At 40.7% G+C, this 25,983-nt stretch overlaps 1 protein-coding gene across 1 annotated transcript in view; it reads left to right on the top strand.

Annotated features, from left to right (window-relative positions):
- Nucleotides 1–19,943, top strand: part of prlhr2a (prolactin releasing hormone receptor 2a) — a 35,578-nt gene extending 15,635 nt beyond the window's left edge. Inside the window, exons 2-3 of the mRNA XM_079826387.1 lie at nt 7,218–7,709; nt 18,030–19,943. Of these exons, the coding sequence (XP_079682513.1) occupies nt 7,240–7,709; nt 18,030–18,672 (1,113 nt within the window). The 5' untranslated portion in view covers nt 7,218–7,239 and the 3' untranslated portion in view covers nt 18,673–19,943. The remainder of the gene's footprint in view (nt 1–7,217; nt 7,710–18,029) is intronic.
- Nucleotides 19,944–25,983: the final 6,040 nt, after the last annotated feature.

The raw sequence follows: 25,983 nt of genomic DNA, 5'->3' as shown, positions 1-25,983 counted from the left end.
CCGCGACCTGGGGTTCGGATATAGAGCTCGAGGAGTGGAGTGCCAGCAGACGGGCCTCACCCTTTCTCTCCCTCTCTCCCCCGAGCATGTGCGCGGGACTCCGCCCGTCGAGTTTTTCACACGACTATTTGTGTGCCAACCCGGAGGCATGCGACGCGGTTTCCTTCGGACTGGATGATGATGTCGTGTTTACCGCAGCGTCCGACTCTGAAGATTTCGGGCCTTCCTGTAATGACGACGCTCTCCCGCCTAGCGGCCAGGAAGTGCGGCGTTCAGCGACATGCGCAGAGCTCGTCGACGTACTTTCGCGCGCTACGGTTTGACACCGGAAGCAGTTAAGGAGCTGCGCTAAGCCGCGGATTTGGCTTTATGAGCCACGAAGCACAGCTCGCACCATAGGACGTTCAATGGCGGGCATGGTGGCGGCAGAGCGCCACCTGTGTCTCAACCTCACGGAAATCTGTGATAGGAAAAGGTTTTCCTACTGGACGCGCCGATTTCGCAGTCTGGGTTGCGGTCAACACGGTGGTTGAGAAGTAAAAAAAAAAAAAAAAAAACTAAATCTCAATCTGCTGCTTTTTAAGCAATGCCTAGGAGAGCGAAGGATTCTCCTAGCCCCTCCCCCTCTCAGAGAACGCCCTTCTTATAGAAGGGAGTTTACCAGTAGGAGGAATGACCAAAGCCATCCCCCACCCACCACGGTCTGGGGAGCTTGTGGTCGCCCGTTTCCCCGCCAACGTCCTCACAGACGCATCGACCCAAAGCAGCCCAGCAAACGTTCTGCTCCGGAAGAGTCGCTCCAGAAAAAGGAGAGCTTCAGCACATGTCCGAAGCTGGGTAAGACCACGCAAGCGTCTCTGCCCGCCTCTCACCAGCTCTCCTTATCCGGCTCTGTTACTTTCGCCACCAGCGCACTTCGATGTACAGAACTGGCCCGACCCTCGCCTTCCGGCGCTGAAGGAAGGAGACGCCTTTTGCTTTCTCCACGTTTGATTGGCTCACCATCCGCCGCTCGTTCAGACGGAGACACATTCGGTCTTCTCTGGGAAACAGAGCGACCCAGTCTTCCCACTCTGGCTGTGACATCTCCCACTCCGCGCCAGGACGCCACGTGCTCCCCTTCGCGAATGGCCATGCCTTCCTTAGAGGTTTAGCTCGACACCCTATCTCAGGTATGTCCACCGCACCTCAACACCCCACTCCCTGTGTCACATTTCTCCCATGAGTGGAAGCTTCTGCCAGGGATATCATCCTGGTTCCTCCGCACAATTCAGTACGATTACACACCCCAGTTTTGTCGCAACCCCCCTCGCTTCGACGGGGTCATTCAAACTGTAGTAAACAGCGCCTCAGAGGCTTCTGTGCTACAACAAGAACTTATTTCTCCTCAAGGGGGCGATAGAGGAGGTTACTGTAGAAGAATGTGGCTTCTTCAGCCGCTATTTCCTGGTTCCAAAGAAGTACGGCAGATTGCGTCCCACTTTGGACCTTCGTCGTCTGAACTTCGCCCTCTACAGAGGGAACTTCAAGATACTAACACTCAAGGCTATTTTGTCACAGATACATGCGGAGGACTGGTTCGTTACGATAGACCTGAAAGATGCATACTTCAGGTCGTCAGACGACACAGGAAGTTTCTCAGATTTGCCTTCGAGGGGAGGGCTTAGCAATACAAAGTCCTTCCCTTCGGCCTCGCCCTGGCACCGAGGATATTCACGAAGTGTATGGAAGCTGCTCTGGCCCCGCTGAGGCTCCAGGGCATCCGTATTCTCAATTACCTGGATGATTGGCTCATTCTGGCCCACTCCAGGAAGTTGGTGACTCACTACAGAGATGTCGTTCTTCAGCACGTTCAGTCTCTTGGTTTGAGAGTGAACACCGACAGGAGTGTTCTCACCCCAACTCAGCAGACCACCTTCTTAGAAGTTCATCTGGATTCCGTTCCGATGAAGGCCCGCTTGGCCCCTGCTCGGTTTTCCAGTATTGTAACATGTTTGGCCCCCTTCAGGCTCGGCCATCATGTTTTCTGTGAGTACATGTCGCAGGCTCCTGAATCTCATGGCCGCAGGTTCCCCGGTGCTCCCCTGGGACTGCTCCACATGAGACCCTTCTTTTGGTGGATGAAACGCTCAAGGGCTTGGTCAACAGGAACGGCCCTTCGGCTATTGAAGGTGTCACGCGGCTGCTTCCGTGCCCTATCAGTATGGAGGGACCCTATCTTTCTTCGGAAGATGGTCAGTATGGGGGCTGTTTTCCGTCGCCAAATGGTCACGTCGGAGACCTCTCTAACCGGCTGGGGTGCGGTATTCAAGGGCAGACCGGCATGCGGGGTCTGGAAAGGGGAAGCTCTCTCTTGGCACATAAACTGCCTAGAGATGAGAGTTGTGTCCCTGGCCCTTCTTTCTCCCCTCCCTCATGGGACATCATGTCATTGTCAGGACGGACAACATGGCGGTGGTGTCTCATGTGAATCGCCAAGGGGGATCACGGTCACGCACCCTGGACAGGCATGCGCGCCGTCTCCTCCTGTGGTCTCAGGACAAACTTCTGTCCCTGAGAGGAGTCCATGTACCCGGAGTCTTGAACCTCGCAGCGGTTTACCTGTCGAGGCAGAAGCTCAGGTCGGGAGAATGGATGCTGAACCCTCAAACTGTATCTCAGATTTGGGAGGTGTTCGGAAAAGCGGAGGTGGACCTTTTTGCCTCGAAGGAGTCGTCCCAGTGCCTACTCTGGTTCTCTCGGAGTTCCCCAACCTCATTGGGGATAGATGCGTTCGCACATCCACGGCCCAATCTGAAACTCTATGCGTTCCCACCCATCATCTGATTCCGGCGGTTCTTTGCAGGGTGAGAGAGAGTGGAGTCAGCCTCCTGCTGGTGGCACCACGCTGGCCGTCCCAGACTTGGTTCTCGGAGATGGTTCTCCTCCTGGATTCTCCCCCCTGGGAGATCCCGATCAGAGAGGACCTATTGTCCCAGCTTCAGGGCAGGATTTGGCATCCTCACCCGGAAATTTGGAAGTTGTGGGTATGGCCCATCAAGGGCCAGTAGCGCTGGATACTGGTCTTCCTGCCGATGTTCAGGAGACCATTGTGAGTGCTAGAGCTCCCTCCATTAGGAGGCTCTATTCCTCCAAGTGGAGGGTCTTTTAAGTCATGGAGTTCCTGCAAGAAAAGTTTGCCGCTGGAGCAGCGGCTACCACCCTTCGGGTCTATGTCGCAGCTATCGCTGCCTGTAGGGAGTCGGACGAAGTCCCTCTAGGCAAACATAGACTGGTTTTATCTTTCATGCGAGGGGTTAGGCGCCTGAGACCAGCACGCTCCCCATGTATTTTCTCTTGGGACCTGGTTTATGTGCCCAAAGTTTTGTTCACGAAAAATCGTTTCGCTCTCAGGTTATCATTCTTCACTCCTTTCACCCCCCCCCCTCCTTTTGACTCGGAGGAAGACGAGAAACTTCATTTGCTCTGCCCAGTTCGAGCGTTGAAGTGTTATGTGGACCGTTCTGACGGTTGGAGGAAATCTACCAGCTCTTGGTGTGCTTCGGTACTGGCCGCCGCATCGAAGCAAAGGTTTTCCCATTGGGTGACAGAGGCTATTTCCCTGGCTTATGAGGTGCGTGGTTTACCTTCACCTCTTGATATTAGAGCGCATTCTACCAGAGGTGTTCCTCTCAAGCACTTTTTAGATGGGCTCTTTTGGAAGATATTTGTGTGGCGGCAGGTTGGTCCTCTCCGCACAATTTTGTGAGATTCTATAGTTTGGATCTCGACATGGCTCTGGGTTCGCATGTCCTGTCTGCTTAACCTAGTCATGCAGGTTATCTGGTGTTCTTTGAGCCAGATACGGCAGCGCTTTAGCTTGGCGTGTTTGGTATATCGTTCCCATTACGTCATAAAGTGACGCAGCGTCGAGTGAACCTATGAAAGAGAACGTCTCAGGTTACTTGCGTAACTTATGTTCTCTGAGTAGGGAACGAGACGCTGCGTACGCTGCCAAGCTCCTCATGCTGCCGACAGGCCTTCCTTTTCGGCAGAGAAATCTGAGGAGCAGATGGCCTGCGCGCGCAGTATAAGAGTGACAACGTCAAAGGGTGCGGCACGCGCGCCATCAGCCAATCAATTGGCATGATTCTATAAGGGCTTCAGACAATCGGCACACCCAGACGGCGTCCCATTACGTCATAAAGTGACGCAGCGTCTCGTTCCCTACTCAGAGACATAGGTTACGCAAGTAACCTGAGACGTTTTTTCATTCAGAGAAACAATCATTTGGACAAAATAGTATATGGAAGCCTATTTTAAGAAAATAGAAAAAGTAATTGTGATTTATATCTCGCAAAAATGTCAAATTTATTTGGCGCTTTTCACAATACATGTTCAAAGCAGCTTTACAGGAAATCATGATGTTATTGTTTATAATCTTAATATAGTCACATTTAGTAGATTAGAGCTGGGCAATAAATATGATCAAGATGTTGGGTCTGGGAACACACCATTGGCAGGGCTCAATCCGGGGGCGGGATAAACGGTTGTCTTTAGGATAGCAATAGGATAGCGCTACAACCAACCAGAGCAACGAAGAAGGTGAAGCGGAGCTAGTTGATAGATCAAACTTTTGCCGTATCCGGTCAGCAAAACTCAGAACACATCTTATTTTCTTAAGAATTACTTCAGTGCCGTTCTTTGTTCTTTTCTCAAAGAAAAGCTTAACTCCAAGTCTTCCAGAGTTGTGGCCAAAGCCGATTCGAAAGACCACTGTTCGCCAACTTCTTTGTTTTCAAGTAGCACGCGGAACCGCTGTAACTCTGCCGTCATTATGTTAAGCCCGCCCACTGACTCTATATACAATGTGATTGGCCTGACTTGAGTTTGGTTTTCCGGCTCGCAAGCCAATGGAGAGTTGCTAGAGCGCCCTGGCTGCAAATTATATTTGCTGCCGCTAGGGTACGTCTAGATTTCTAGGCTAGGGGTTCTCAACTTGAGCTCCACTTTCCTGCAGAGTTTAGCTCCAACAAAACACACCTGAACAAGGCAAGCTAATCAAGGTCTTCAGGATTAGAAAGATCTAAGGGCCTTTTTACAATTAATCACTTCATGTGTTTTTACTGATCGGATAGCTATCCGATTTGTTAAAATGGTTCCATTTACACTTACGCAAAATTGTGTCTTCCCAAATTAATATATTTCTGCACTATATGCAAATTTAACGTCAATGAAAGCTGCTGATATGAGCTGCATTTTATTTATCAGCAGCTAATTTCAGGATCAAAGACAAAAGGAGAGCGAGTTAAGAGAGAGAGTAGTAGGAGAGCAGGAGAGAGAGTTGCATCAGCACTGGTAAGATCATTAAAGGTGCACTGTGTCAATTTTAGCGGCATCTAGTGGTGAGGTTGCGAATTGCAACCTGTCACCGCTCACCCCTCCCTTTCGAAACACATAGAGAAGCTATGGTAGCCGACACAGGACAAAAAAATTTGTCGTCGGAGACAATAGAGAGTAGCTAGCGCTCTGTAGAGCAGTTTGTTCGTTTAGGGCAAAACTGCAAAAACTGTAGAAACATGATGGCACAAAATGCTATTTTTACTATAAGGGGATCCGCGGTGTACGTAGATAGAAATTACTCATTCTAAGGTAATACAAACATAACAGGTCATTATGTAAGGTCTTTATACACCACTGAAAACATAGTTATGTATATTATATTGCATTTCTGTTAATAGATCCTCATAAATACTACACACTGCACCTTAAGGCTTTCAGACTGTCATTCCCAATCCGATTTTTGTGCATATCCGATCAGAACAAGTCTGAACAGCCAAAAATCACATGAAATGTGATTTTTACAAACACATTTCGAGCTACATTCGTATGTGGTTTGAAAACCTAATGAAAAAAGTCACTGCAGAAACAAGGTTATGTTGTTGCAAAGTGCCAGACGAGCAAAATAACAATAGTTATAATGCACCACACAGAAACAGGGAACATCGATGCTCACTATAATCCCTTACTGGAAATTATGTAACATTTCTGAACATTTCATGGATATATCTTAAAATATGTCAGTGCCATTGTTTTGTCTCGAGATGCATACCAGCATTAATTGAAGCCCTGTCTGTGAAACCGGGCCTGATGAAATTACTGAGATATGAAATTAACGTCACAATTTCAAATCACTGCAAATATATAATCCAGTGAGGGTTAGTTAATTTATTGTTCATCTAACTCGACCAGTCGACACCCTTCACTTATTTATCCCATCTTATCCTCAAATGAAGGTTTAAGCTAATTAAATAAGTTGTCTTTGACATTTAGCTCATTCTGTTTAAAATTACTTGCAGAAATTGATCACTTGTCAAATGGGTATTTCTGAATGTGTGTCAAATGCGAAAATTCCTTCTGCAAAAATCCCTGATAGAAGACGACAATGACAAGATGCGCATTTAAGCAAAAAATTAATTAGGCAGCTGACTGGTTGATAAAACCAGTAGAAGACAGAGAAGAGAAGAGGAAGAGAGAGAGAGAGAGAGAGAGAGAGAGAGAGAGAGAGAAAAAAAAAAAACAGAAAGCACAATTACTGCTTTGCAGTAGCTTGTTACAGAAAATACCAAAGAGCATTTATGCTTAATCTATGAACCATTTACGCACTTAATTAAAGGGTGCTGTGAATGAGGCTTATCTGAATTTCAATGGAAATCACCTTTTGAAACGTCAAGGCCCACATGTGATGGCAACCGAGAAACATCTTTGACTCAAATCATGCTGGCTTTCATTAGTGTCTTTAGAAGTTTCTTTTTACTGCTGTTTGGACTGACAGAGCGTACTGTATATTGAGAGGAATCTGAGTCCCGCTGATTCATTTGTACAAGTAACTGGATTTCCGAAGAAAGTCAAGGCTGTATTGAAGGGCTTTTAGGAGTGACTTCTGTATCTATGCGGAAAGTGGTTCAGTATAGGGAACAGGAACTTTCAGGGAAATTTGTGGCGGTGCTCATTAAAGTTTGAATAACTTCGTAACACTTTGTTATATGAGCCAACCAAACTAGCACCTATATGGTGTGAACTGCATGTTTGGCACCACACGCCCCCACAGGACGCTTCATGGCCATTTCAGCCCATCTGTTACTGGTTAAAAATTGAGCTAAAGAGTTGATTTATAAAGAAAGCTAACCAACATGTATCTCTTTCCTTATTAATATGCCAAAACCTCCACTCTTCAGGTCTCTGAAGCAGTATTCCAGGATGGATGGCAGTGGTGGTGAATGGCTCAGCACTCCTGTGCCCTCATCTTGCTTGGAAAACATTACCATGGAAAATTCCAGCGTGGGTCAAATCTACGAAGTCGTGCTGCAGTCAACGAACACGACTAGGCGGAATCCGCAGTTTGTTGATGTGGAGCTCCTTCAGTCTTTTAAACCTCTCATCATCCCGTGCTATGCTCTTGTGGTCCTGGTGGGAGTTTTTGGGAACTATCTGCTGCTTTACGTCATCTGTCACACCAAAAAAATGCACAACGTGACCAACTTCTTCATCGGTAACCTGGCATTTTCCGACATGCTGATGTGTGCCACATGTGTGCCCTTTACCTTGGCATATGCTTTTAATCCTCGCGGGTGGGTTTTTGGAAGATTCATGTGCTACCTGGTGTTCCTCATTCAGCCTGTGACCGTGTATGTGTCAGTATTCACACTGACAGCCATTGGAGTGGACAGGTGAGCGATGCATCTGAGTGTTGTGTCTCTTGACAGTGTGACTAATTCATTGCATCAGTGGCTTTTGTAGTGCATATTTAACAGACGGATTTGGTTGATTCATTGTGTAAACTTCTGTTCAAAGCTCAAAACTTTTTTGTTAAAAACGTCTCATAATATTGCAAGCCACAAGAAAATTACTCATCTCAAGAAATACCTGCGTACACACGAAACCACTGAAACCGACTCAATGTGGCGCTGTAATTCTGCCACAGATACACACTAAAAATGGAGAAGAAGACTTGGAGCATGCGCGAGACGTGGGGTGATGACATCATCGTTTCACAAAATATTAGAATTGACTGTACACACGAAAACGCAAGGGTGTCGTTTTCAGATTTATCCACTCTGGGAGTGGGTTCCAAAAAATAGTCGACATATTGACGCCTTTAGCGTCTTCATTTTGACACGGAAGGCACTTGACCATGCTTCAGATTTTGACGCCTTGGGAGTGAGAATGGGTTGCTGTTTCATGCACCCAAAACGCCGGATACGTCTGGACGAAATGCCAATGCGATACAACATTTTTCCATATACAGCTAGACACGTATACATGTGTACTAGGCCTTAATCAAAATACAGTACAGTAATATTGTGAAATTTAAAAAAATACTTTTTTTATTTTATTACACTTTAAAATGTAATTTATTCCTGTGGTGGCGAAGCAGAATTTCCAGCAGCCATTACTCCAGTCTTTATTATGCGATTAAAAGCCTCTTTTTTTCTACATTGTATAAAATCCATGATGACAATGCACAAGTGTTCGTAGTACACCAACTAATACAGTACATAAACATAGGATATAAGAATATAAGAAATATTATTATAATTATAGAACACTAATTATTGGTTATTGTTCAGCAGTGTATTTGATTTCTAAGTCAGTTAAAAGCAAGAGATACGGAAAAAAAAAACTGTCAATGAATCAAAAGTCAGAAAAAAAAATATTACACTCACTTCTGTAATGATGGCTAAGCCCCTGTTATCATTATCATGATATGCCATGTTGTCATTATCATGTGACCAATCAACAGTCAGTTGCTTTGCTTCAATGGCGTTCACAAATCCTCTCCTGTGGCCTTATGGGATAGTAGTGTCCATTGTATGCACACTTAAGAATCACACAGGGAAATAATAGGTCATCCAGGTACTTTTTGTCTTCTTTTTAATGAGTACTGTGAATTCAGACATAATTTTGTCACATACTGTTTTCGCAGAGTGTCTAAAAATGGCATAACAACAGGAGATTTTCATTGTATTGAGATCTGGAGGTACATTCAATAATGCAAAGGCACATTTTACCATTGTATGCTTTTTATTTGCATATCCTTTCACAAAGACAAAGTATGCATCATGGTGTTGGCAAGAGTGTGTTGCACCACTATGCAAATAGAATCAATCAATTGAAACTCCAGGGTTCGTGATGCCTCAGAGAAATGTAAATCTACATGTCGATCAGTTTGAATAGAGCAGATGATGTCTGGAATCTGTAAATTATCACGATTGGTTTAAAATTGAACATTTGTTTCTTATGCACCATTACTGTAGGTGTTTTTCTTACATCTCAGGTGTTTATTTTAGCTTGTTTTTTTTGTTTTGTTTTTTTTACAGATAAAAAAATTATCTAACTTTTTATTCTTGTTGTATGAAGGTCACAACAAAAAAATGTCTTGGAAAACTTTTTACCATGCCTTATTATTTTATTACATTTTTTATGACAATCCATCATACAAATAAAATTAATATTTAAATATTTAAAAGTATGATAATAAGATAGCGTGAAATAATAGAGAAATAATCATGCATTTTAAGCACAATACATTACTTGAGATGTGCTGGAAGTGACACTGGAATTTTAATGACATTCAGACAAAAGACATAATTGCCCTGTGATGAATATACACAGTGGAACCTTGTTAGACAAAAAAAAAAAATGAGAATGTGAAATGTGTTAAGTTTTCAGAGAGTTTATTTCTAAAAGTCCACATTGTTTCAACCCCCGAGCAACCATTTTTGTCATTTTTAGCTCAATTTGAATAAAGCAGTAATCTAAACAGCTCTTTTTCAGGGTAGGCCTACCAGAACAGCCTGTAAGTTATTGAGCTTTCATTGGTAAATAGTAATTTTATCTATCCACCTTATCCCTACGCCCCATGACGCATTGCGCAAATAATGGGTGTAACTTCCGTTAAGCTGTAAACAATCAGTGAAAGGCTCGCTCTGTGAATGCAATAATACCTAACCCTTCAACCATTAAAAGGACATTTAAAGTCAAGTCACCTTCATTTATATGGCGCTTTTTTTCAAAACAGATTGCTTGAAAGCAGCTTTACAGTGATGATAGGAAATTAATTTTGTTTTTGAAGAAAAGTTTTTTACTAATTTCTGTTGGAAAAGCTGATTAGTTATTTAATTTGGTGCCATTTAAATAACACCATCTTCAATTAAAACAGAAAACCCCCAATGTGTTCCAGACCCCATCCGCACGGCAACAGCATTTGGTGGCCGGAGAACGCAAATCATGAAATAGGTTTGAAATAGTTTTGAAACTATACCATCATCATCCCCGCACAACCCCAAAAAAGGCGAATCCGTGAAAATAGCGACAGCATTACGTGTTCAGCCTATAGGCAAGCGCGCTTGGATACGTATGTGTGCATATGTGTTTTATTTGTATAGAGGGAAGGGAAGGGAAGGGAAGGGAAGGGAAGGGAAGGAGGCCCTCACAGGGGAGAGTTTAGTTGACACAGTCTCTGCTGACACTACAGGGATGCGTTGAGGTTGTGTCTAGGCGCAGGTCCACCATCTGATCTGGTTCCGGCTGACTACAGTAAACCTTGGGATAAACAGAGACTAACATTAGTGTGGATGCCATTCTTTTTATTATGTAACGAGTACATCAGTTGTTATGGGAAGTGTTCCCAGTTCCGGCTGACTTAATGCAGCCTAAACAATGATTTAGCTGATTTGAATAATAGAAATTGATTATGTTCTATGTGTATGTCATAGTAAAGAGATGTGTTTTTAGTCTAGATTTAAACTGACAGAGTGTGTCTGCTTCCCAAACAATGCTAGGAAGACTGTTCAAGAGATAAGGGGCTAAATAGGAAAAGGATCGACCGCCTGCAGCTTATTTTGATTTTCTAGTTATTATCAACTGGCCGTTTTGCGACTATAATAGACGTGATGGAGTATAATGCGTTAAGAGCTCGTTCAAGTACTGGGGAGCTAAGCCATTTAGAGCTTTGTAAGTAATAATCAAGATTTAATATGGAGCCAGTGCAGTGTTGACAGAACTGGGCTAATATGGTCATACTTCCTGGTTCTAGTATGAACTAAAAGTGTAAAAGCATCAACAAGGTACTTCCAACAGACTGTGAATAACCCCAAAAGCATGATTCTTTCCACAGCAATAACAGACGGGTTAAGTATAACACAACATATGTCTGTATTATGTAGCATACAATGCCTTAAAGGTCCCATGGCGTGTTTTTTTTATTATTTTATAATGTTTCCTGAGGTGTACTTATATTGTTAGTATGATTTTTACATCATAAAATGTCATAATTTAGAAATAAAAAACATTTTTCTATTCTGAAATTAGTCCTCTGGCTTGAATGCTCTGTTTGAAGGGGCGTGTCTGCTGTGAGACTTTAGGGAAAACGGCCACTGTTGTGATTGGCTGACATCTTTGCATTTGAAATGAGTATTAGATTATGTGGCAGAGGGGGCGTGGTTTTCCTATCACATGAAAGGCTGCAGAGACGATCATTGAGTACACATGCAGTCTGTTGATCGCGTGAATGCAGTGATCTCGTCATTGCAACGTGTTTTCTCTCACGAAATGCTTTAACCACAACTAACAGCAAACACGACATCGATATGAATACAATAAGAGCTTCGTTGTTCAGCATAACAACGTCATTCGTTATAACGGCAGTTTGGGCAAGTGTGCAGATACACTCGCGACGTGTGATTCACAGCTCCGAGCATTATAAAGAGAGTGTTCTTTGATGGCTAACCTAGCATCTAATCACAATTTAAATAACAGATTTGTTTCATGCTACTAAGAGAAACGATGTGAAGTTGATCGTTTAGTCACTGGCTTGATTCACGGATGCATAAACAATTTAGAAAGAAAGTCTGTGTGAACTTGAATATTTAGCTACACATCAGAAATCACTGATCACAGATAAGGCATTAATGAACACTGTTACTCACTGTTTGTGGCGGTGCTGTCAAATCCATATGGTAAAAGCCTGTGCTGACAGTGCGAGTAAAATAAACAGAATCCATTTTCTCCAAATTCTCTGGGTGGGCAAAGCAGAGGACGGGGAGGTAACCTTTCCCCATACAGGGAAGATTCCAGATCGGCTCTTCTGATCTTTCACTTTCTCAAAGGCAGAGCAGAACACCTAGAACTCCGTTTACACCTATCAAAATTTCTAAACACTTAGGGACCATATACAGGCTAGGGAAACTCATATTAATGTTAAAAAAACTCATAAAATGAAATTAATGAAATTAATGAAATTAATGAAATTAATGAAATTAATGAAATTAATGAAAATGTTTCATTAACTTCATCATTGAGTGATACTATTTCATACTATAAGTGATTTCCATCATTTTGACAGATAATACATTGAATTTACCTGTAAAAAAAACCCCGGGAAAGATACATGAGGATTTGAGGAGAAAAACAAGATATTCTTTGTGCATTCCAGTTAATTATTAATTGGATATATCGTAAATTAAATCGGGAGAACAGACCACAAATGTCCTTTGCCTATCTTGTTACAGTGGAATACAAAAGGGGAAAATAAAATAATCATGAGGAAAATAATGCAGCGACTGAATAGAGCTATTGCCATAGTTATAACGTCATATACCAAATATACTAAAATACCAAGCGTTACGTTATTCTCATAATGTCTGAAAATAAAACATGAAGGAAAATTGACGGAAAAGCTTTATTTGTTGTGCAATCTTATGATTTGAAATGACTCGTTTCAGTCTTTTTTGAATAGAAGTTCCCCAAACCGGAAGTGCCGCCCATAATTCAAAACGCAGTAGGCTTGTCAGGAATAAGGTGGATAGATAGGCCTATGCAAAAAAGGCCATGAGAATATTGTGTACATCCATCTTACATGTGACAAATAGTTGTATAGTGACATATTCTGCATATAAAGCTAGAAGGCTAAAGTAATGTCAACGTGTTGCCAAATGTGAAAAACTAAGTATACCTAAGATACACCAGGACTTGTCCCCATTGCTGAAAACATATTTAAAGAGGATTTTCTCTTTTTTACATTGTGACTTTGTAAAGCCTTTAACCTTCACACTCGTCCCAGCGTAGGCGCTCGAGACAGTGATGGATAAAGATACAAACTGCACGTTAGCCAAAGAACATGAAATATTGGTGGTTTTTTTTGTATGATAAGTGCATTAAGAATCCATTTACCTTACAGTTTTTTGTGCAAACAAAGCTGTCACCTCCTGTACGTGATCTGGTGGTTTATCTTCTGTGCTTTTACATGTAGTGAAACCCACGTGAATACTGTCTTTGAAAGCCTTTGATATAATCGTCAGGTTTAAGAAGCAGACCCATTCAACCAGGCTGGATATGGAGGCGAGGAAATGTCTGTCCATTGAAGAGCAAACACATTGTCTATTATGTCTTCTTAAGCAAGATATGAAACGGGTCCTGCTCACCTTGAAGGAAATAAAGAGTTAATTTAGAGGGCTTATTTTTTATACAAACCTCTAAAACTGAAATATCATTGAGAATTAATAATTCTAATAATTAATATATCTGATTCTTATTGCAAAAACTGTGTTTTCAGAGTAGTGTCACTACAAATAGGCTACTAAAGCTTGAACTGACAATGAAAAGTTGAGTTGTGATATGTTTCCTTTTTTCTGCATATCAATACAACCCTATCAAATACTCAATACTAAACGGACTTACCACGTTACTTACAGTAGCGTTTTTGCATTTTATGGCGCTTGTTTTCATCTATGTAAACATGCTTTAGACATACGTCTGTTTGAAGGTCTTTTTTAGTGTCTTGCACATTTTTTAAATGTCATGTCAAGTTAAAAAATTTAAACTTTTAAAAGACCCTTATAATACTGCGTTTTTAGCCATTCCGCTGCACTGCGTGATTGATGTCTTCATTGGCATTTTTTTTGGAGATCGACTTGATTGAATTGAATAGCCTACGTTTCTTTTTAGGACTCGATTCCCAACGCGCCCGATTTGAGGAATCAATTCTTTTTGGAATCGAGTCTCAGCACTTAAGTCGACTCGCACCACATTGCCTGAAATAAACATGCCTTTTCATAAAATTGTAAGTTAAAGGCATGCCTATTACAAAATCAGACCTTGACACACAGTCATGAAGGTCACAGTGAATCAGTTCTGTTATAGCAGATATATAAGAAATAATTATTTATTCAATCAGGGTGAACGTCCAACCTGACAAGCCAGACCCACATCAGGATGTTGGGTCTGGGAACGCACCATTGGCAGGGCTCAATCCGAGGGGCAGGATAAACGGTTGTCTTTCAAATTCCCTCTGCATACAATAAGATAGCGCTACAACCAACCAGAGCAATGAAGAAGGTGAAGCAGAGCTAGTTGATAGATTAAACTTTTGCCGTATCTGGTCGGCAAAACTCCAAGTCTTCCAGAGTTGCGGCCAAAGCCTTTTCGAAAGGCTGCTGTTCGCTAGCTTCTTTGTTTAACAAGTAGCACGCAGAACTGCCGCAACTCTGCCGTCATTATGTTATGCCCGCCCACTGACTCTATACACGATGTGATTGGCTTGACCAGAGTTTGGTTTTCCAGCTTGCAAACCAACAGAGAGTTGCAAGACGACCTGGCTGCAAATTAAATTTGCTGCCGCCAGGGTGCGTCTAGATTTCTAGGCTTTGAATGTCCACTACAGTGGCAAAACACAGCAGTGCCGCTGACAACGTTAAAGTGTTAAAGTGTTAAAGTGTCTCTGAACGTAGATGAGTGTAGCCAGAGCCCTAGCGTGTGTTTAATGCGTTTTTCAATATAATCCTCACATATACAAGTGATTACAGTTGGAAAGAGGCTTTGTTTCCGAATGCCATCAGTAAGATGCTGCCAATTTTATAAACATTTGTAAACCCATTCAGCTATAATCGCATCCAAACTGCAATATTTAGCAAATATATAACAACTGCAAAGCATCCAATGCATAAACAGCATAATCTCTGATGTTACGAGATTTTTGGTTTCTGAGAATTTCTGTCTCCGAAGGTGGAGCATAGCCTACATGAATATTGCTCGCTTGACCACAATTGAAAATGCATAAACGCATTTGCATTAAATATCATTCATAAGTCAGGAAATACATGAGCTTTTTAAATAAATGAATAATATTTTTTTTAAATAATAAATTTGATTGATTAAATTGATCAAAAAGACATTTATAGACCTAATAATGTAACAATAGATCTCTATTTCAAATAAATGCTGTTCTTCATACTTTCTGTTCATCTGTGAATCCTGATAATAGACACATTGATCACGGTTTCTACTGTCAGCAGCACAACTGTTTTCAACATTGATAATAATAAGAAATGTTTCTTGAAGAGCATAATCATCATATTAGAATGATCTCTGAAGGATCAAGTGACACTGAAGACTGGAGTAATGATGCTGAAAATTTAGCTTTACCATCACAGGAATAAATTACCAATAATAACACCAGGAATAAATTATTTATCAAATAAATGCAGCCTTAATGAAAAGGCTCATTCAAAACTTTGAAATTTTCTTTATTTTTATGTTAAATAAGGCTGCATTTATTTGCTTAAATATATATATACACCGATCATGATGACATGTGAAATGAATAACACTGATTATCTCTTCAACACGGCACCTGTTAGTGGGTGGGATATATATACCACTTTCACCACTTTCTCCGGTCCGCTTTCAATCCCACAATTCTCAGCACGAGCGTGAAGCTCAAACAGAGATGGTCTTATTATTAAGATATACAAGGGTCCGTGGCTCTACCATTGGAAAAAGCGTTAAGACTAACTTAGATCATATGTGCCTTGATAACCAATCACATTACAGCCTTGACAGTCCATCACTGTTAGCGGATCCCATAGAAATGAATGAGAAGTTCAGTGAAACTGTCTGCAATTGTCCATGACTTCTCTTGTAAAACAGCATTTTTTCAGTGTAAACTCTGAAAATAGATAAAACCAAAACAAATGTTTAAGAGCAAACATTTTAAGGATTAGCTGATGGGCTGTCAATTCATTAAATTATAAGCTATTTCCTCACAAAAAAACGGTTTATTCAGCGTAGTGAAACCTCTCCTCCATTGACATCTTGTCTCCTTCCTTACGTACCATAGAAATGAATTGAAAGTGCTCACTCTGCTTAGTGCCAGTGGACACACACACCGTCCTTCATCTGCCTACTGCTGCTTCCTGCTATTGGCGAAACAAATTTGTCAATCTGTGTTTGCGCTCTGGAGAGCATCAAAGGTTTCTATTTACAACATGTTTTTGCAGTGATGAGCAATGTAGCCAATCCCCATTGATTTCTTGAACACAGTGTGCAAACAGAGGTGTTTAAGGCCTGGGACACACTAGACGATTTTCAAATCTTAATCGCGAGACCACACACATGTCGATTGTAGTAACATTTCCACAGTGAGACGGGATCTCACGGAGACTCGCGAGGTCAAATGTGACTTGAGAAGAAAAACAGATGGAGAACGATCAACATCGTCAGCTGGTTTTCCTGGCGTGAGTTTTGTTTTATGGAAAGAGAAACAAAGGAGAACAAAAGAATATGTGTGATCTTCTTTCTCAATACTCTACTTCGTGGCATGTTTGTGGCTGCCAAGTTTCAGCTATAGAAGCACACAACATCCGGTTGGTGAAGCTTGCTTGGTGAAGCCACTCTCATTGGCTTATCGTGGGTATCACGTCAGAGGCAGCCCAATCAAGAGTCATAATTATCAAACATGTTTGTTCCGACGCAACCGGGAGCAGTAAAATAATAGTAATCAGTGTTGGGGAAAGTTACTTTGAAAAGTAATGCATTACAATATTGCGTTACTCCCTTAAAAAGTAACTAATTGAGTTACTTAGTTATTTTTTAAGAAAAGTAATGCATTGGTCAATAAAGGTAGATTAAATGCATACAAATATATATTTTTTATTTAACATTTAATTATTGGAGGTTTGCATAGTACTCTGATTTTGCATTTGACTGATTTTATTGATTTTAAGTAGTACTAAATCTGTATTGTGCAAGTGAGATGAATAAATGCTCACATTTAGTATAGAACTACAATAACCATCATGTTTACACACAACGCCTCTGCACTTACTCTCAAATTTTCTCAACATGGGGACAGGAGAGCTGTCAGTCAAATAAATGTGAAAAAGTAACTTGCGTTACTTTTTTGAAAAGCGTCTGACAGAAATGTCACTCTCCTTACCATATTTGGAACATCAACTACTGAAGCAATATTGACAGGTGATAATGTCGGTCCTACTTTATCAATTCGAGCCTGAATCTGATCTGGAAAATGTAGATGACCAAGCTGATCGATCAACGTTGCCAACGTTGCGACATTGCCAGTTTACATTTGTGATCGTAGAAACAACAAACAAGCGCTACTCTATACTGCTCAAAACATGCATTTGAATCAGTAGCAACAATACTACAGCAAGAATAAAAGTTACGCCTTCTTTCTTTGTGTATACATTTGGGCGGTGTTATGAAACTCTGCCCCCACAGACTGACGTAGATTTGTGGGGACGTGTTTTAGGAAGGCATGGCTGAGCCTTAACTTTTACAAGGAATATCTCTTTGGGTTTGAGACTTCCAGATTTGTTACTCTGCAGATCTTATACATGCACAAACAGCTACATAACACACTAAAGAAAAAGGAAAACAAGAAATTCCATCATATGACCCCTTTAATAACAAATCATTTATCTGAACCGTTTATGCTGGGATTACATTATGCTAGGTGACACGTAGGCCTAACTGAAAAATCAGTCTTGCGCATGTCTCTGGTTTATAGTAACATATCTTGGCTTGAGGGTGAGTAAATGATGAGAGAATTTACATTTTGGGGTGGAGTATCCCACTGAATCTGAAATAAAAAAATGTGCTCATGATTGAAGAGGTGTTTAACTGTTGCATAAGATACAGATGTGAGATCACTGCCATAACTTGTTGCCTTAATCTGTCATTTTAACTTCCAGATACTATGCTACAGTTCATCCACTGAAGAAGCGCATATCAGTTCTGGCCTGCACGTACCTTCTCTCTGGGATCTGGATTCTGTCATGTGGTCTGGTAGCTCCTGCTGTGGCCCACACATACCATGTGGAGTTCAAGGACGAAGGTTTCACCATCTGCGAGGAGTTCTGGATGGGTCAGGAGAGAGAGCGACTAGCCTATGGTTACAGCATGCTCTTCATCACCTATGTTCTTCCACTGTCCGCTCTTTGCATCTCCTACTTGTGCATTTCGGTGAAGCTTCGCAATTGCGTGGTGCCGGGTCATCGTACCCAGAGCCAAGCGGAAGCCCAGCGGGCTCGGAAACGCAAGACGTTTCGCCTGGTGTCCTTGGTCGTCGCTGCTTTTGGGATCTGTTGGCTGCCACTTAGCGTCTTCAATGTTCTTCGGGATATTGATATAGACCTGATCGACAAGCGCTACTTCCTGTTGATCCAGCTGTTGTGTCACTTGTGTGCAATGAGTTCATCTTGTTGTAACCCATTTTTATATGCATGGCTGCATGACCGTTTCAGGGCGGAACTGCGGAAGATGTTTACCTGCCATCGACGGATTGGCATTGGGATTCCTGCTAACAACTGTGCCACTGCTAGCGTGGTTCTCTGACAGAGCAGGTTGAGTTAGTTCAAAGACCACCAAGGCTAGCAGAACACTTGGTTTGCAAACTTATGGAATGGAGAAAGTGTTCACATCGGTCCTCTGCCATCTGCCAAGTTCCTCCATGTGCATCTTGTTCTAGATGGACACAGATGGTCCTTTTTGGAAGCACAAGCCATGTGTGCTGAGGAGAAAGCCACAAGATTTCACCATGCTGTCTGTGATTTGGATATGATATGGATATGAATTACTTAAAAGAAAACAGTCTTTGGATGTTGGTCTCATCACAGAGAATGGTCCCTGAAAACTGCAACAGAAACATTGAACTTCTGACACCCAACTTAAAAAAAAATTGTGAATGATTCAGCTTTAAAAGTGAAGTACAGCTTATATAAATGCCTTTCAGATGGTTGGAATAATTACAGGATACTTTATGTTTATAGAAATTTTATTGAAAGTAGGCCTGTATTTTTTCAGTCACAGAGAAAATATTTAAAAAGGACACATGGACTAGAAAGGTATCAAATATTAAAGCCCTTGGACCCACTTTATATTAGGTGGCCTTAACTACTATGTACTAACATTTAAATTGATACAATGTACTTATTGTGTACATTGTACTTACATTTTAAAAATGACCTGCATGTAATTACATCTGTAATTAATTTCTGTAGTTACATTTATACTTACACTGTTGACAATTCCCTTACACCTAACCCTACCCTTAAACTTACCCATACCACCACACCTGTCCCTAACTTTATCCGTATCCCACCTCAATATCATGTGTTTTGCAATACAATATGAACGCAATAAGTACACTGTACTTATTTTTTGATGTAAGTAGTTAAGGCCACCTAATATAAAGTGGGACCAAACTCTTTACTAATTTGTTTTTGTAATTTTTAAGCCTTTTATGTTTTTTTGTGCTTATAATAAAGTATGCAAACATACGCATACTTGTCTTTATGTACAAAGCAAACTTGGTCTGGGCAAATAAAAAGTTATTTTAAATTTCACAGGAAATAATATGACTCTATTGATGTTGTAATGTAAGTGAAATTGTTCATTATTGAACAAAGAATCTAGTATCTTCATTGTCCAGAAGCAAACGAGGAACAAAACTAAAAGTTGTTGTGCCAAAATGCCAAAACTAAAAGGAATGTGCCAATATGTAGGTGCGGAAAAGTTTTAGGCAGTCTCTCTTGTGATTTTAACCGTACAATTTTGTATTAATATATGTAATGTGCAATGTTGCATCAATAAACAATGTCTGGACTAAAGGTTTGTTTTATACTGAGACTTCTCAGCATGATCACTATCATCATCATATCGACGGAGATAGGAAATGTATATTTTCAAGAGAAAACAAATCATTACCAAGCATTACTATAGCTCACACTTTGGTTTAATGATTTGAACAACCCTCCAAATATTACAGTTTGTGCTAAAGACATGAATGATTCCTCAAATCATGCAGTCGGTCGAGGAGAGGTTTTCACATGGTAAATGATAAACATGAAAAAATCCCAGAGACTTTGACTCCCTTTAACTATACTTAAAGGTGCTCTGTGTTAATTTTAGCGGCATCTAGTGGTGAGGTTGCGAATTGCAACAGCCCACTGCTCACCCCTCCCTTTTCAAGCACAGAGAGCTACGGTGGCCGACACAGGACAAAGATGTCGTCGTCTGAGACAGCAGAGAGTGGCTAGTGCTCTGCAGAGCAGTTTATCCATTTAGGGCTACTGTAGAAACATGACGGCGCAAAATGGTGACTTCACTATGAGTGGATCTGCTGTGTATGTGGATAGAAATGGCTCATTCTAAGGTAAAAACATAACGGTTCATTATGTAAGGTCTTTATACACCACTGAAAACATAATTATGTATATTATATTGCATTTCTGTCAATAGATCCTCCTAAATATTACACAGTGCACCTTTAAGTGTCTTTTTTCAGTAATATATTATCTGCAAAAGTAAATACTTTAAAGATTTAAAATGTACATTCAATACAATTAAGTGCTCTTTTTTCACAAGGGCACCCTAGCAACTGTTTAACATTGTCCTAAGATCACTCAAGAGACCTTAGTACCCCTAGCAAACACATTAGCAGTGAATTTTGCACAGTCAATAAAAATGAATATCTAGAAAGCATTATCAACGTTAGCTCTAACTTTAAATCAAAGAGCTAAAGGTTCCATCAGTACAAACGCTAATTCAAATGCTAGACACTGTTGTGTGTGAACAGTAGGAAGATAAACTGATGAAAAGACAAAGAGACTGCAGCCAGTAACATTTGAAACGCTCTGGGCATGATAATGATAATATCCCCACCACCACAGCCGAAAATTTAAATTAGGTCTAGGAAAAAAAAAACAATAAAAAAAGAGAAAGAATTCAGTATTTGAGTTTTTCTCTGTTTCCCTCGTTTTCAATGGTCTGCCGTCCCAGTACATCAAAGATTACACAAGCAAGGCTTCGATAATAAGCCCAGTGATTCACAAGGAGGATGACAGAAAATGTGAAAGAAAAACAAGCTGCACCCTGCAAATGAGTACCCAAGACACTTTCAGCTCTTCATCTCTCTGGCTGCAGACCAAGTTAAGCTCCTGGATCTCAGATCTATTGTACTAACACAAAAGAATATGCTGCTCAGTGCCCAGACACACACTACAGTGGTGGCATTACATCTAGCCCTGGAAAAGACTCAAACGGATTTTTTGTTTCTAATGCTAAGGTCCCCCAGGCTACCTCCCAACAAGGTTTAGAAAATGGAGAAACAGCACTGGGTAATTTAATTATTTGCATAATTCTACTTGTCTTTGTAGTGCTGGGGATTTTTCAGTAACTCTTTCTACAGGTCATATCATTATGTCAGTAGGTGGCGAAAAGTGAGTCACTGAATTATTCATTCAACTGATTCGTTCAAACACACTGTTTCATTCAACCCAATTCACACTGTCAGTCCAAATCGAAATATTTGTGTATCTGATTGGAATCGGATCTAAAATGATGGACGTCCACACTGTGTATCGCAACTGTTCAGAGCCGATTTGTGTGTCCATGCCTCTCTTTTGTTTTCCGGGATATCTGCATTGGTTTCTATGGCAATGATGTTGCGTTGGTAGGCATAAGACATAAACAGCAACAACAACCGCAGCATTTAGAGGTTATCTTATTTACAACATGACATTGTGTAGCCGCCGCACGCTGGACTACTGCGTCTTCTTAGGCAGCGGCAGAACCATAGGAGGCTGGTATATGTGTTTTTATTCCGTGCTGTTGTTTCCCCCAGTTTCAAAACATGCCTCTGTTATGTGTCTCTGTCATTTTCTGCTTGACTGGCACTTTGCAACAAAATGTAAAACGAATGAATGCGGTGCATTAGCCACCAATTCTCCAAAATGTAAAATAGTTACGAATTTTCATGAGAATGAAACAAGAGACTTAGGCCTGTCGCAATTGGTCGATACAATCGACTGCGCCGACGCTGTTAATTAGTCGACGTCAATATTTTTAGTCGACTGGGTGGGTAAGTTGGGTACGATTTGAAATTGTATTAGTACCGGTACTTTAAAAATGACAGCACTCTAATAAGAGCAGTAGCCTATTTCTTAATTTGCGTCGATGTGTGACAGCAGGAGAGAGGATGTGTGTGTGAGCTCTGCTTCCACCGTTCACTAAACAATGGAAGCAGAACAGTCAAATACGCGCAGCTCAGGAAAAAGAACAACAGAAAAGTGCGGCCGGACTCTGACCTGAAGCGCACGCAGGCTCCTTTCAATCCAGTTTTGCAGATTATTGGGTTTGAATGGAAAAAAAATATGTAAAAATGCCCATCCTGGCGGTGGTTGGGTAAACGCAGTCAGATATGTCTTTAGTGAACGTATACAGAGTTTGTGGTCTGTGCAGCTCTTAAAGGGCCGGACCTAATTCTGTGTGAAGCAGGGCAGGGCAGGGCAGGAACATGCCGGCCAATTTCGTTTTTGGGGTTTTATAACCCTAAAACAATGATAAAACAATGAATAGTAAGTTCTGTCGTATTATTCAATTACTTTTACAGTTTTTTGCCATGGTATCGATTCAGTATCGGTATTGAGATATTTTAGTCTGGTATCGTACCGAAGTCATTATTTTGGTGTCGTGACAACACTATTCTATATAAAAAGTATTTGCTGATATTCTCTTTTTTTGTTATGTTGGTTTACAAATTGGTTTACAAAACCTTTTTACATTTTTACTCTTTTAGTTTTACATTTTGTCAAAGGCTTGTCTACATTTATACTTTTTTATTGTACACTACTGAATGCCAACGTTGCAAGTTAAATAAAATGTTTTTTAAGTAAAATTGTTGAAAATGATTGCTATAAATTAGTCGATAGATTAATTGATTAATCGATAAATTATTCGATAGATTAATCGATATAAAAATAGTCGTTAGCGGCAGCCCTAAGACTGTATTTATGAGTCATTCATTGAATCATGAACCGCTTTATTCGGGAATTAAATTATGTGTTATTCATACATACACAAAGCCTGGTTCTGCTTCTTTTGGAAAAACATTTTTTTCTTTGAGGTAATATTGTGTACAAAATAAGTTAACATTAACTTATTTTTTTATTGAACTATTAAACAAAAACAGCACCGTGATGATAATCGTAACAGCACTCTTGTGTAGCATCTGGAGTCTCTCTGGACTAATTCTAAGCGTCAGAAAGCTTTTAGTCGCATATAAATTAATGTCCTAGTGCCAATGAGTCTGAGGTATTGCGCCTTTGTCACAATTGTGGTTTGGCCGATGCAGAGCAGATAACGGCGTTAGAATCCTGTGAGCACTTCAAAGTTGGGCTGGGCGAAAAAACAATATCGATAACTATTGCAAAATAATTTTCCTCGATAAAACAATAACAACAGTTCGATAAATACTCGATATAATCCTTACTCACTATGCGTAATGCTGCGCATGCGTTTTGCAGACCGGGCTTCTGGGTGCCGCACGCGGTGTTGTTGTTGTTGACAGTCACAGTGGCTGACAGGCTTGGAGGATTGGAGTGGAGTGGAGTGGAGTGGAGTGGAGTGGAGTGGAGTGAAGCAAGAAAAATGAGTGATAGTGAAGAAAATTCAGCGCTCACGGCCAGCTCGGAGGACACAGATGTTGTATCGTCACTCAACTTCAGTGGTTTGAAGATATTTTGGCTATTTGCAATCCAACATAAAACAGAGCGACGTGCACTGCTTATAGGTTCACCACACGGTAATATAATTATTCAATTATCTTGCTTCTTCGAAGTTCATCCATATAGCATTGAGCCCAACACAGCGGTAAATCTACATTAGCCTAATATCAGTTCACGTATAGGCTTATCGCCTTGATAGTTGTAGTGGGTGACTTACAACAAGCTAACGTTACCAAACTATAATCACTAAAACATCGGACTTATTGAAAAATACATCGGTATCATCATTTTTTGTCTTTATCAGCATCGCCTGTATTAAAAGAGAAATAAAATAATTTCATCCAATGTTTAAAGTGAATAAAATAGACTGCCCTTACTAGCTGGCTCCGCCCTACTACGTACTTCCGCTCAATTTAAATTTTCCTTCAGTACTAAAGTACTCATTTTCTATGTACAAATGAAATGTACGAGAGTCTGGTAACACCAGGCTATGCCCTTACTGGAGTTCCACAACTAATGAACTTTGTACTCTCTCCCAGCCCACCGCAGTTGTGTGTTGGTGAGGTGCACGGTGGACCAATCCACTGTAAGGCAAGAGAGGGGGGAATCAAAATGTTTCTAAACTTAAAACACATTTTTTGCCCGTTTGCAAGCTATTTATTTATTTATTTTATTTATATTGTCAATGTCATTTATTTAAAGGTTTGACATGCTGACCAGAAAGATTTTTTTGTTTAACTTTAACTACTTTGCATTTGCCGTCAGCAGAGCCAAATGTTATATCATTGCAGTTCTAGATTTTACTATAGATATTTATTTTATATATTCTATTTATATTAATAATATTATACTCTATTAACATTGATTTTATTATTAATAAATACATCTACCTCACCTGTTTGGGAAGTGTTTGTCATGTTTTATCAAAAAGGATAGTTTAAAACCACAATTGACTGTCTGTTTTCTACATCTTTCACTCAGGAGCAAAAATATGCCTTTAAACTTTAAAGAAATAAAGATTTGACATGTATCGTGCTAATTATTGATATCGACTGATATGGAAAATTATATTGGGATAATTTTTTTGGGCCATATCGCCCAGCCCTACTTCAAAGTGATCGCTATCTCATCCCATGTCTCTAACTATCTTCCTCCCCCTCTACACGAAGGATACTGAGAGACTCCAATACAGACACAAACATTTTCTTTATGTAGCCCATAATTAAACTATTAAACAAAATGTATATGAAATATTCCTGTGTACGCATGTTCCCTATGTTATACTCTATGAAGTCATTATGTGTGTAATGTTAAGGTCGTCTTAAATGCTTGTATTAATGGGAAAAGGATGTGTTTCTGCTTTTATACCTTCAAGCCAAAGCTTGTTTGGTATCTAAATGTTACACGCTCTTTTTCTTGGTCAACGGTGTACAGTATGTGATTATGAGATGCATCATTAGTATGTTTACTTGGGAGTAAAACTGTACTAATTCTGAAATCACCATAGAGCAACACTCGCTCTCAAGCTACCTTCAAACTTCCTGCGGATCGGAGACATGCTTTCCGGAATTGGGAGAAGCTCCAGCTCAAAGAACGCTCTAAGAAGCTTCGCACACATCCTCTTATCTACTCAGCACAAAGAAATCCATGCAAGTATAAATTCTATCGAGCTTTAGATGCGTTTAAGATTGGTGCCCCTCTGCGGACCCTGTACAGGGTCCGGGATGACATCATCAAGTATATACTTAAAATTTTAAATGTCTGTGGAGGAGCTCTGACCTCATATGCAGTACCATTTGAAAGCTTAGAGTCTCTACTTTCTGGAGACATGCATCACTTTGGCATTTGTTTTACAAAAAGTAACTTATTTACACTAAATTACTCTGGGACCATTTCCGCCTGGATTTGGCCTAGCCAAATTGAAAAGCTTCCCATACCCACATACAGTGGTCTAAATACAAAATGTTGGAGTCATTTTACAGGAAACCCTTTGAAGGCTGCTAAATGCGATAAACAGTTAAGTATATGTTGTCTGAGCTGTAATAACCCCCAAAAAAGAGACGCTTTTTTTCATTTTTGAAAGTGCTGTGTGCTCTAGCACCCTGCAGACAGTTTTGGCTGTTTCCACTATATTCCAGAA

This window comes from Gobio gobio (genome assembly GCF_949357685.1).
Source record: "Gobio gobio genome assembly, chromosome: 10".
Lineage (NCBI taxonomy): Eukaryota > Metazoa > Chordata > Actinopteri > Cypriniformes > Gobionidae > Gobio > Gobio gobio.
This window is presented reverse-complemented; position numbering and strand designations above follow the sequence as displayed.